We start from the raw sequence: 12,580 nt of genomic DNA, 5'->3' as shown, positions 1-12,580 counted from the left end.
CACTAACTTATTTATAACTGGTATAGTTAGTATAGGTTAGTATAGACAAATGGAGGGCTGAGATGTTTGTTGATTCATTTGCCCATCTTGGGAGAAAAACAGTTGATGATGATAATAATTTTTGTGACAGTTGACAGTTCTAAGAAGTAAACTTACTTGTTTTCATATTTTTATTTAACTGTTTTCGCTCTTCGTCCATCCCATCCCATCCCCTCTCCTTGCCTCCCCTAATATATCTTATGAATAATTATAATTTCCACCAAAAATACAATGGTTTTGTTAATAGGAATTGTTTAAAATCAATGTCTTCGTGTCGTCTTTGAAATGAGAAATGAATCACATTGCAGATTTTTAGTGATTGCATCGTTGTTTGTATTCCATCATCTAAAAAAACAAATCATGATGCTATAGTGGTAATTTCTTCTCAATTATTCTTTTTTTAATCGTGATTGACCTAAGTTGTTTTTACTCTTCAGAAAATGTTTCAATTGTTTTCACAAAATTGGAACACCTGTTTAGCCAATAGAAACGTACGATGCAAGAATGATACAAGGTTCTTTCAGACGAGCGAGTTGCAAAGGAGTTAAAACGTGTTCAGTTACAGGAAAACACGAACCGAAAAAACAGTAGAAAAAACTTAACTCAGTAGCACAATCAGAATCACTACGGTAAAGGACCTAAAAGACAAAATTCTTGTTTTTATGTGAACATTACAGCAGAACAGATGCAGCTAAAGATACGCGATCTCCACAGCAAATTGTTACGAAAAACCCGGGGCAAAGTCTTTTTTAGCAAAGTCTTAGCTGTAGCAACCAAAAAAAATCCAATAGACAAGAACAGAAAATAGAATAGTGTTGTAATATAAGTATTAAAACCTACTGCAAACGTACTGAAACAGTATAATATTATCACAGTTGACTTCGAAGGGTCATCTTTCAACATCTTGCAAGATTCATCGTGCAATTATGCAAACAATTGGAACATGCCCGAGCAGGATCAGCATGAGAGGACTGCGTGGTTTCTCAATATAATTTTCTTTATTGTAAAATTTTACAATCAATGGAGCATTGTTTTGTAATTTTCTGTGCAAAGTAGAAAAATAATAATTCGACAGAAATAACATATATTAATATTAAAAGGGAATTGCGAAAAAAGTTCAATCAATTGATGCTTACCAAAAATTAAAAAAAAACCTTTTTGAAAGAAATACAGCATTGTAATTTCGATCGAAAAAGTGTAATTGTGGAGATCCCACAAAAATTTTAAAAAATTAAAATTTTGTAAAAGCTCTCTGTTGGTTGTTGTGCTCAGCGGAGCAGGACTTTATTTCTTAGGTGGCTAAACTCACGTTGTTTAATTTTAAAAAAAGCAAATTTAGCCAATGTAATTTTGCTTCAAATTTTCTCTTAAAACACTCGCAACTATGTCTTAGGCAATTTCTGAATAAATTGAACTACAATGCTTCTGTAACGACGAACGAGAGCAGAGTTTGACCGAAACGAACTCACAAGAATCTTGCAAGATAACAATAGTGTTGTAAAATTTTGCAAGACTTTTGCTATTTTTTTAAGAATATTGCAAGATCTTGCAAGATGAAGATCAACATCTCAACTAGGGTAGCTAAGTAAAAATTTCACTTTCACTTTTTTAATAAACTTGTAATTTTATTTTAAAAAACTTAAACCGAGTATGAAGAGTGATAAAAAACCTAGCGCGTTACCTTGGCTAAAGTGTTGAACGCTGAGACAGTTGAAAATTACAGTGTTTTGAAAGTGAAATTTAGAGTTAACAAAATCTTTTTTTTTGACAGTGATAATGAATTTCAGAACCAATGATTTTAATTGCATTGAGTTTAAACCGCACGTGAATTTTTCGAATTCATGCATCTTTTTTGTTCTTAATCGGGATTAAGTAAGTGTTCATAGCAATCATAAGCAGCATCCAAGGGGTAGAGTACTCCTGCAATTCGTTTTGCGGGAAAATTTTGCCAAAATCCAAAATTAATTACAAGTTAGATTTGTTTCCGTTGACACGTTGTTAACTATTGTGAAATTAAGATACTGTGACAGCAGTGATTATATAGAAAACAGTGACAAGACTTTATCATTGATGTTCACATTTGCTCAAAAACAACCATTGTGGATTCATGTAACAGATATTTTGAATTTTGAAGCTAATTTGAACCATTTTAGTTCACAAATCGTCATTACTCTCTAAATCTTTGATGGGATATAAAGACTGTGTTGATTTCGAAAATGATTGCCGAGTGGTAGATTGGAAGTTTTTGCCGGGCAGAAACGACAAAATAAGGCTTTACGTTTTTTTCTCGTCGGTATTTTTGTCTTCAAACGTAAAAAACCGTCCGAATATTCGATTTCAAAATCCAGAATATCATCGGGAAACTGCGTGAATGTGAATTAATGAAGAGAATGGCAACTATTGTTCAAAGTTCCTTCATCAAGCCCAAAAGATGTTCAAAGTTCCTATCCTGCCCAAACTTCATCAAGTAACCTGTGTTTTACAGAAGTAAGTTTGAAATGCCTGCTAATAATAAGCTATCATAACGTTGTGACTACATTATCAACAAAAAATTTTTGTGAGGAAAAAAACGATTTCTTACGTTTGAAACCAAACATATCAAACGTTTCATACGTTTAAATGCCGAACATACTGAATCTAAGATACCGAGCATACCGAAGATTTTTGATGTGCTAGACGAAACCGACGATATGTTGCCTTAAAAACCAAACATTTCTTACGTCGTTTTGGTTCGATATTCTGGACCAGAGCAGTTTCGCTAGCTGTCACTGTTTTCAATCTTAAAACGTGGTCGTGAACAACAATGACACTATCGAGTAAATTTACTCGTTAAAATGGTCTGTTTGGAAAGTGATAGAATGAGTCATTTTCAGCTATGTTATGTCTTTTTAGGTGGACCCTTTTAGAGATTAAGTGTTGTTCGATTATTTTATAAACCGATTTTGTTATTAGCATTATTGGTATTATTGAGTTTGCTAACAGAATCTTTTGTCAACTCATATTTCGATATTGAAATAATTGATGAATTTTTAATTTTTTCATAAAATGAGCAAAAATATAATTAATATCAATTTTAAAGTCTTTGCGCTCGCACCCGTACGTTATGCACCCCCTAGCTACATAGCAATTGCTTAAATTATTATGTTAAAACTTTGAGTATCAAAGTAACGTGCGTCCACTGCGGGGGGGGGGGCACAAACTCAAAAGTATGCGAAATTTACATTTCAGTTGCACAGTGTGTTACAGAGTAACTTGTGGATACTTTCTTGACCCTGCGGGTGAAATTCATGAGCACAAAGAGAAGCGTGAAAATGAGTTTGTAAAATGTGAAGAAAGGCATTAGACTTAATGTCACTGCAATTGGAGCCCGGTACTTCACGTGCGGCAGTAATTCGACTTCACAATCCTGAATGATCTGAACAATTTGTCGCTCTTGATCTTCAAGACCCGAACATAACTTTTCTAGTCTTGTGGCTGACAATACCTGTTTTGTTGTCAAATTTTCACGGCTATTATTGTTGTTTACGTCATTACTGATCAAAGCTGCGGTTGATGTTAAGTCCAGTGGTCCATTCGAGGGGTTCCAGTCTGTTGATTGAAATGCTTGGAGTTGTAATGTTTGTGAGTTTGTTCCTGTACTGACAAGTTGATAAGGGGTTGTTGGCAAGAGCTGCTGGCTTCTTTGAGTACTTTGGGAACTCGTCGAAGACTGTGAATTGAGAAATGAATTGACGTGAGAAGAACTGACGGCAGAATCGGATTCCGCAAATGAAGTTGCCTGAATTGTTGAAACTGTTTTGGGGGTCATCAGACAGCATTGGAAATGCTCCTGAAATGATCACTATTTCAAACATTCATAACTCTGTGATATACAAACTGTCAAACATATATCCATCTAGCAGGTACCATGAATTTCACAGCCGGGTTCTATTTAGAGGTAAGGGATTAAGGGTAAGTAAGAAGCCATATGTTACTATGTAAAATGATTTTGAAGCGTTCGAAATGGCTATGCTCTGACCATTTGCTCTAAGTGGTGGTGTATTTTAAATTTTGCACACACATACAAACGCACACACACACACACACACACACACACACACACATATATATATATATATATATATATATATATATATATATATATCAATTTCAGTCTCTATTTGTTTGTTCCTTGAAGAAGCACTTTCTCTTTGACTTCATCAGATCAGTAAAAACGATATTATTATAACTACAGTAACTCTTTCACAAATATTGGTCAATTTTTTGCATTCGATTTTTTTGTTTAACTTGCTTGGCGGAAGAAAATCGAATAAAAATCAATGTCTTTAGTAGAGTTTTCGACATTTCTAAACAAAAATGAGAATAGATTTCCAGGTGAACTCAGAATCTTGCAAGATTCCTGCGATTATTTGCAAGATTCCTGATTAGCTAGTACAATCTGTAAATGTAGAACCTCTACAAAATGTGTAGAACCTCTACAAATTCGAGGTCAAAACCCGGGGGGTTTTGACCTCGAATTTAAAATGTTGAGCTTTTTTATCGCACCTTAGCACATAAAAATAGCAATAGAGTAAAAGTTATATATATATATATATATATATATATATATATGTGTGTGTGTGTGTGTGTGTGTGTGTGTGTGTGTGTGTGTGTGTGTGTGTGTGGGGTGTGTGTGTGTGTGTTTGTGCGTGTGTGTGTATGCATGTGTGTGCGTGTGCGTGTATGCGGTGTGTGTGTATGCATGTGTGTGTGTGTGTGTCTGTGTGTGTGTGCGTGCGTGTTTGTGTGCATGTGTGTGGGTGTCTTTGTTTGCGTACGTGAACGTGCGTGCGTTTAAATTTATACTTTAGCTTGCTGAAACTTAAATTGCATATATTGTTCCATATGTCACTTTATAAAATTTGCAGGTAAAATGATAATAAAATGAGGGTGAACCTACCTAGAAGTTGTAAGTTAACTATTTTTTAATGCAACTAACCTTAAGTCTACCTGCAAAAAACTGCATTAGCTGCCATTCGTGATAAAATTGCCTAAAAATTACCTACTGACCTTGAATTTTTAAAAAATTTTCTCGCGTTAAATTCTACATGCCTAGTATAAATCAGCTAATTTGAGTTTGCGGGCAATTTGTAGGTAATGGTTTTCAGTTATTTGCACGTATCATTTTTTTGCGGGAAAATTTACGGGTATCGTTACCTCCAATTTTTCGTTCCTGTAAACTTTCCGGGTGAATTTACATAGACCTTATTTAGGATGCGTTACACGTAAAACGTTATACAAATATTTTGGATCGCAATCCCTATATCTAAGATGCATAAACAAATAGGAATTGGATACTGATTTCCTTGATGCAAAAGGTAAATGCTTAGAACTATGCCACGGCAGCGTGAATGTTGACACTTCAAATCCAAATTAAACGAGGATATCATAAAAATCATTCCGTGAGATCCGAGAAAAACAATAATAAGATTTGGAATAAATCCAACAGCAGTATGCTTCTTTATTGTTCCGACCCCTGTTGAGGGGGGAGGAACTATATACTCAACTGGGTTTTTTTTGTTCAGTCAATTTTGGCCGATCGATATATTCATCGTAGAGAGTTGAGACTGGTATCATTAGAAAGTTTCTACAGCGTAGAATATGGAATTAAAAAGATTTTTTTGATTTTCGTTTTTGACAGGGAGATATCGAGGTTTAAACTTTCGAGAAAATAGAGTGAATTCCGTTGATTTCATTCACCTTTTTTCGGAATTTTTGACTAAAATTTCGCCAATTTTGATAAAATTTAATAAAACTTTTCATGAAAATGTTGTTGATTTTACGTTTAAAGACAAAATACATTGTCGTCTATTTTCAATGAGTTTTTTTGGTCACAAATTCCGGCTAAAAATTTCACAAAGTTCAGACTTTTTCATCAAAAACAGCACGAAATAAGTTTCTTTAGTCCACTCTGATTAAATTTGCAGGAAGTACACACCCAAACACCACTAATACAATCGTTGTAGACTGAAAAAGGGGCTAATTTTACTTCAACTTCCGTTGAGAGCGCTCTCTAAATAAAACTTTGCCGTTTTTTGCTAACTATATTCGTTGATTATCAAAAACGCAGCATTTATTTTTGATTTTTTAACAGACAAAATACCTAAATCAATGACATTCCAATAATTAAATATTCCCAATGAACAGTCAACATTAGCAGGACTAGTTCTGTACCAATCTTGGACCGTTGCAATCCAAAGAACAATTCGGATTGTCATCACTCGGTTTTTTTTAAAAAAAAATTCGATCATTTTTATATTAATTAAATAACAGAACATTTCAAATCAAAGCTCACTAGTGATAGGTCATATTGGCTTTCTAGTTAGCTCGAAATTAATTTATCTAGTTGATTGCTTGAAAGCTTATGGTCGTTTTGACTTTTAAAATATTTGATTTTTAAACAAAAAAAGGATTATTGAAATTTGCCTCCATTTTTCTCTTAATTAGGTCAACTTGTAGCTTAGTGTCAGCAATCGAAGAATGTTCCTTCTTTCTGCTGAATTCAAATTTAGTCTTTATTGCGTTGTTACGCCTTAAGTTATAGTGTTCTGGCTTTGATACTACTAGATTTCAGAAAATTTTTTTGATTTTTGGTTATTTGCCCAATTTTCATGTTTTCTAACTTTGTCAAATTATCACGTTATTGTCAGCTCATATATCACATTTTTTGTGTTGAAAATAGCACACAATTGATAATATTTAAATCCTTAAAGATATAGATACCGCTCCGACAATACTTTCTCGAAGAATTTAATTGAATTTTTTAATTTTGTCTTTAACTGTCGTTTTTACTTTGTCTTTTTAGTCGTATTTAATTTCCTGCTCAATGACCCGATTTGATTGGCTTTTCCTAGAAGAGTAGATGAGCCGATGTTCTGATATTAGAAGATAAATAATGGCTTTCATGACTTTGAAAGCAATTGTTTTCCAAAATAAAAAAAAATATTTCAATTTCGCAATTTTGTTCCTTTTATTGTCTGTTTGTTACCTGGTCTCGTTCATTAAAGGTTAAAGATGACATTGTTTATGTCAAGGGAAGGTGTCAAAAGGGACTGGTGTCACAAAATCTAAAGTCTTTTAGCAATTCGTTTTGAATTTACTGGCTTCCACACGGGTTTTTCACAAAAAAAGTAATATAATTTTTTATTTTTGTCATATTTGACGTTCTTTTTGTAGACCTAAGACATGTTCTGTATAAATTCAGTTGAAAAGGACTTGCTTTAGAAGATTAAGCGAACCTATTCATTTTTTCATTTTGTAATTAATGGCTTTCATGTCTTTGGAAATAAATTTTTTTCGATAAAAACAAGTTTTGCATAATCTTGCTTTTATTTCTTTTTTCTCTAATTGTTACCTAGTTTCATTAATGAGAGGTGACATAATACATTTCAAAAGAAGGTGTCAAAAGGGGCTGGTGTCACAAAATCTAATGCTTTAAGAGAATTCGTTATGAATTTACTGGCTTCCACACGGGTTTTTCACAAAAAAGGTAATTGAGTTTTTGATTTTTGTCCTATTTGACGTCCTTTTTGTATACGTAAGACAAATTCTGGATAATTGCAGGTCTCAAGGGCTTCCTTTGGAAGAATGCACGAACCTGTTCAACTTTTTCATTTTGTAATTAACGGCTTTCATGTCTTTGGAAATAAATTTTTTTCGAAAAAAAACAAGTATTACATAATTTTGCATTTTTTTCTTCTTTTTCTAATTGTTGCTTATTTCCATTAATGACCGGCCACATATTACATTATCTGTGTTCAACGAAGGTGCAATCGAACATTTTTTGGGGGCCAAAGTAAGGCTTAACGGCTTCCAAAGCATTTTCTGGCAAGTTTTCAATGATTTTTCGTTTGTTGTCTGTTTGATGTTCTTTTTGTAACTGCATAAAAAATTGAATACCAAGAGTTCTTAATTCCCTTCTATAAAAACATTGTTAATTGTAAGCCGATGGGATAGTTTAGTTGACTCCTAATGGTTTTCATTACTTTGAAATTAATTGTTTTTTTTTAAAGTTTCTGTTCTTTATTATCTAATTGTTACCAAGCCTTTTTATGAACTGGTGAATAACCAATTTTTTCTGGTGATTTACCAGTTGATTGTTTATTTTCAGTTTTATCTGACGCTATTTTGACTTTGTTATTAATTTTTGTTTTTTAAAACGGACATAAATTTTTTGATGTAATTAATGTTTGTTATTGTTTGATTTTGCCGTTTGTCTTCGCTCGCTTTCTTAATATCGGCATATCTCATCAATCTAATGCATCATTTTTACTCCACTGAGTTATTTGCTTTGGAGGCTATTTTTTCGTTCATACACCGGTTTTTTTTTGAAAAATACTTGAATTTTTTGTGTTTTTCTATCTGTTCCTCATTTGGTAGACAATTATGCCAAAATTGTGGATGAGCGGGGTCGGAACCTTATGTGCGAGCGCACATTACCGAGCCGCCTTGTTCAATTTAATGACCAACCGTGATAAAAGGCCCGCCTTCACCAAACGGGGTTCTTTCTTATACACTGAACGTTTTTTGCGTTAACTAAAGTTTTTTAATGTTCCAAGTGATTAGTGAGTGTCAAATTTCTTCTTTTCTGTGAAACCAACCGTCCGTATAATTGCAAAAATGTTTTTTGTTGTATCATTTTCAAATCCACTTTCTTGATGCACGGGAAGAGGCTTGAACCGAAAAAAAACCAGCTTTGAGAAACATTTGTTATCAATCTTCCCGAGAACTCAACCAAAATTTTTCTGCTTGAAGAATAGTTGTTGATTTGTGGCTTCGCAGTGATATCATTTTCGGATGAACCATAAACGCCAACGACATCTGTACCCCTAAAAATTCAGGTTTTTTGTTATTATGACCCAAATTGAATGGTTTAATATTCAAGCTGAAATATGTTCTAAAACGATTCAACCGCTTTTTTCGAAAATAAAAATTTTTATGAATCCATACTACTGTTTTTCCAGATATTCATTTGTTAATTGGCTGAGGATAGGCCAATTGACCGAGTTAAACCATTATCAACAAATGTTGAAGCCATAGTCTAACTTGCTTAGTTTTACAAGGCATAATTTTTGCATGCGTTATTAATTCTTTTTTTTCTTCCAAACATGTAAATTAAAAATATAACCGAAATGTTAAAGTTTAAATGCCTTCAGAATATTCAGGAATTTAACTGTATACATTTAGTTACTCAAAGTTTAGTTCAAAGTTTTTCTAAGGGGATGCCTCTCTACGTTCTTTCCCCAATTACACAAATTTTCAAATCGCTGCAAAATGATCCCTCATCACAATCGGAGTCTTCCATGCATACGAGCTGTCGCTTAATTGCAGCTCCCCGACGCCTGGCGCAATTCTTCCTGGTGTTGCAAGACTTCCCAGTCTTACAATCTTCATCTGTCATACAACCTGTCTTCCCTGCTGCTTCTATAGAGGTCAGAAGGGCAATGGCCATGCATATAATTACAACTGCCAATTTGGAACCATTTTCAATTCTTGATTTGAAGAAGAAACGACAACGTCACCGTGTTAATTTTAACTCACGTGAATAGCACGTGCTAATTTCCATTTTCAAAAAACCAGGCAGTCCCAGACAAAACAATAGCGTCCTATGAACAAAACTGTTCAGTGATATTGAAGATTGCGTGAACTGTCCAATAAAACTGCCTATTATTGAACAGTTGACGTTAGAGTTCGCTTTGTTAATGGATTGTTAACATACTTTGCAGTTTGTATGATAAATTTTGCTCCCTGAGCTTTTGCTTTACTGGATGTTATATGTAGCGAACATGAAATTGAGTTTAAAGCGGGTATAGTTATAAGCGGCGAAAGTGCGTGTACGTAGGCCCTTTAGGAAGCGCGTAATTAGCACATTCTATTTAAGAGAATTATACCGTACTTGGTTGAACTATTTTTAGCACTTTGCAGAAATCAAACGAATGGACCCACGAAGTCCTATCAAAACAATTATTAGCATATTTGCAAACCGGATAAACCAAATGGTTATCGGTTGATTTTAAACAATAAAAGGTTGTAAGAATAGATTAATGAGACAAATTGGAGACCTGATTAAACTGAGTTGTATACACAAAAAAAATAGCATAGTTCGGGAGTTTAAAATGGCTAGAACTAAAATTACAAAAAAAGTCGTAAAAGAGCTGAAACTTTCTCCATACAGGGGAAATCGGGGTCAAACGTCCACTGAAACTGACTCCGCACCCCCTCCTTCTCCCCCACTCACACTTTTTGAGCCGGGAACATCTGTGGTACAGGCGGCAACTGGTTGGGAGCTAAGAGATAACGATATGAAACTAATAAAAGATACTAAATTATAAAAGAAAAAGAAAGTCAATCAGCGAATGGCGGCAACTGGGGGAATTGACTTGGCCGAATTGGATGAAAGGGACCCCGAAATGGTCTCTGCGGTGCGCTTGGTGGTTGAATAAGAAGAGAAAGATAAGGGAGAGTTAACAAAACTGGACTTAAATAAACAAGTTGTATGTATATATAAGTATTAATTTACTTTTCATGCCTTTGTTTCATGTCGCAGCGTTTATTGTTATTAAAATTATTATGTTTAATATATTATTAGGCAATGAGGTTTACCCTCCATTAACTGGAATTCATGAATTATGCCGCCTCGAATTAATCCTTTGGGATTCTCAGTTAGACTGAGATAGTAAGGTTGTTGATCGTAGCCAGAGTCATAATATATATAAATATTAATACGGAAGCGTCGAGCAAATAGTCTAAGGTCTGTTGTATTGATAAATTTGACGTCCCCGATCCCTCTCAATAAAATTATTTTTCCGGGTCTGTTGTACAGGTGCTTATCGGACCCAGTGCGTAGTTTGACAATTTTTTGATTTCACCCGCCTGCGTGCGGTTTCCCGTAATAATGGTCGACAGACAAGCACTAACACAATTGTATTTAGGATAAGCAACGTCTAATGCAGAAGGCTTGTATTGCGATGTGTCAAATTCAGGGCAGCTAAAAAGAAATGAGCTTTTTAGTATATGTAGTTATTCATCGGAAATGGATTTTCGTACCTTTTAAACAATTAATAACAGTATCTTCTCTTCTTCTCTATTCCCATCTCGCGACATACCAGTCGGTTTCTGGGAGGATAAAATTCATTGATCCCATAGTGTGGCGGTAGATCACATTATCATTGCAAGTAGAACAGTCACGAATAACCGTTTCGCACCATGTATGAAGATGCATAACCATAATTTTTTGTCGAACTACGGGTCTTAATTTGTCTCTGGACAGGTGATTATTGGATCGATGTATCTCAGATACCTTCGCACGAGCATTTGAACAATTTAGCACCCCCCATGGAGGGTTATATTCAGCGGACGTTTACCAAATTTTAATGTCAGGTACACCCAATGGTCCTCTCAGGCTGGTATACCTTTTGGGCCAATCCGAAGTATTGTGATTTGAAGGTTTTCGATATTTTGAGCAAAATATGACTGTTCGAGTATGATATAAGGGTAACTAAGGGTTGCAATGAGTATTAAGTCCAGAGTAATGTATGAGATAACATTGGAAAAGGGGTCAGGATAACTTTTTGGGTATTCTGCGGTATATAGGCTGTTTTTACCGGAAGATAGTTAGCACTAGAAATAGTAATTTCTCTAAAATTTGAAGTCGGATTGACCTGAAGATTGGGAGATAGACTAACTTGGGTACGAGGAATTTGATTTTGATGTCAGATTTGACACCACACCATTCTGCACGGAATTAATGCACGCCCGTGCTGCGGAACGTGAAATTTGAATTGCTCGTAGAGTATTGGTAGTAACCCTATGATTTTTGGAGGGTTAGTATAACTATTCAAGGGCTTTCGATTGGTGATATTTTAACCCCAAATTCCGACCGGAAGTCGATGCTTCGGATGACCCGACTGCCGAAAACCAGAAATTGGCCTTTTTGAGCGGCCGAATGACTTTGAAATGGTATTAATATGATATCCTGAGACACTTAGTGACAAAAAATAACCACCCCTGTCAATTTTGACGAACGTGTCGGACTTTTGTCGGGTTTTTTGGGTTTCGGCACCAATTTTTGGTGGGCATGAATTAGCGATATATTCACACATGGAAACCAATAGACCTTGAAGAACAAAAGCGACAAAATTGACTTGGCGCCAAATTTGTGTGCGCAAATAAAAGCGATAAGGATCGCGGACTTTGACGTTAATCTGTTTGTTTAGTGAAGGGAACGCCTCCTACGGATCTATCAACCAGTCAAAATGAATCACGGTGTTTACTTAAGTGCTTAAAGTGTATTTAATTAAGATAAGATAAAGTTAGCCAAATAGAAAAAGTTGTAATCAGTTTATCGAGTATAAGTTGAAGAGAGGGAGAGAGAAAAGACTGAGCTAGTGAGCAGTTGGTTTAGTAGGACTAAATTTAAAACAGTCAGTAAAACTGCAAGACCAGTTTGGAAACTGTGAGCAACTTGATTAGTTATATTGCAAGTGAATCACGATAACATTTT

General features: G+C 34.8%; 3 protein-coding genes across 15 annotated transcripts in view; 1 reads left to right on the top strand and 2 right to left on the bottom strand.

Annotated features, from left to right (window-relative positions):
• The window catches only part of LOC142352235 (nucleoporin p54-like), a 608,913-nt gene that overhangs the window by 313,944 nt on the left and 282,389 nt on the right, over positions 1–12,580 (bottom strand). The window lies entirely within an intron of this gene.
• LOC142352231 (nephrocystin-1-like) overlaps positions 1–12,580 on the top strand; it is a 181,398-nt gene that overhangs the window by 40,796 nt on the left and 128,022 nt on the right. The window lies entirely within an intron of this gene.
• LOC142352205 (uncharacterized) overlaps positions 3,163–12,580 on the bottom strand; it is a 41,792-nt gene continuing 32,374 nt past the window's right edge. For 8 of the 9 annotated variants that reach the window (XM_075404637.1, XM_075404634.1, XM_075404635.1 and 5 more), the window contains one exon: positions 3,169–3,868. In XM_075404637.1, the coding sequence (XP_075260752.1) occupies positions 3,257–3,868 (612 nt within the window). In that variant the 3' untranslated portion in view covers positions 3,169–3,256. Of the gene's footprint in view, positions 3,869–12,580 lie in introns of all 9 variants that reach the window. The other variant, XM_075404641.1, reaches the window with a different exon arrangement.

Source organism: Convolutriloba macropyga, chromosome 13 (genome assembly GCF_964194025.1).
Source record: "Convolutriloba macropyga chromosome 13, txConMacr16.3, whole genome shotgun sequence".
NCBI classification, from domain to species: Eukaryota; Metazoa; Xenacoelomorpha; order Acoela; family Convolutidae; genus Convolutriloba; species Convolutriloba macropyga.
This window is presented reverse-complemented; position numbering and strand designations above follow the sequence as displayed.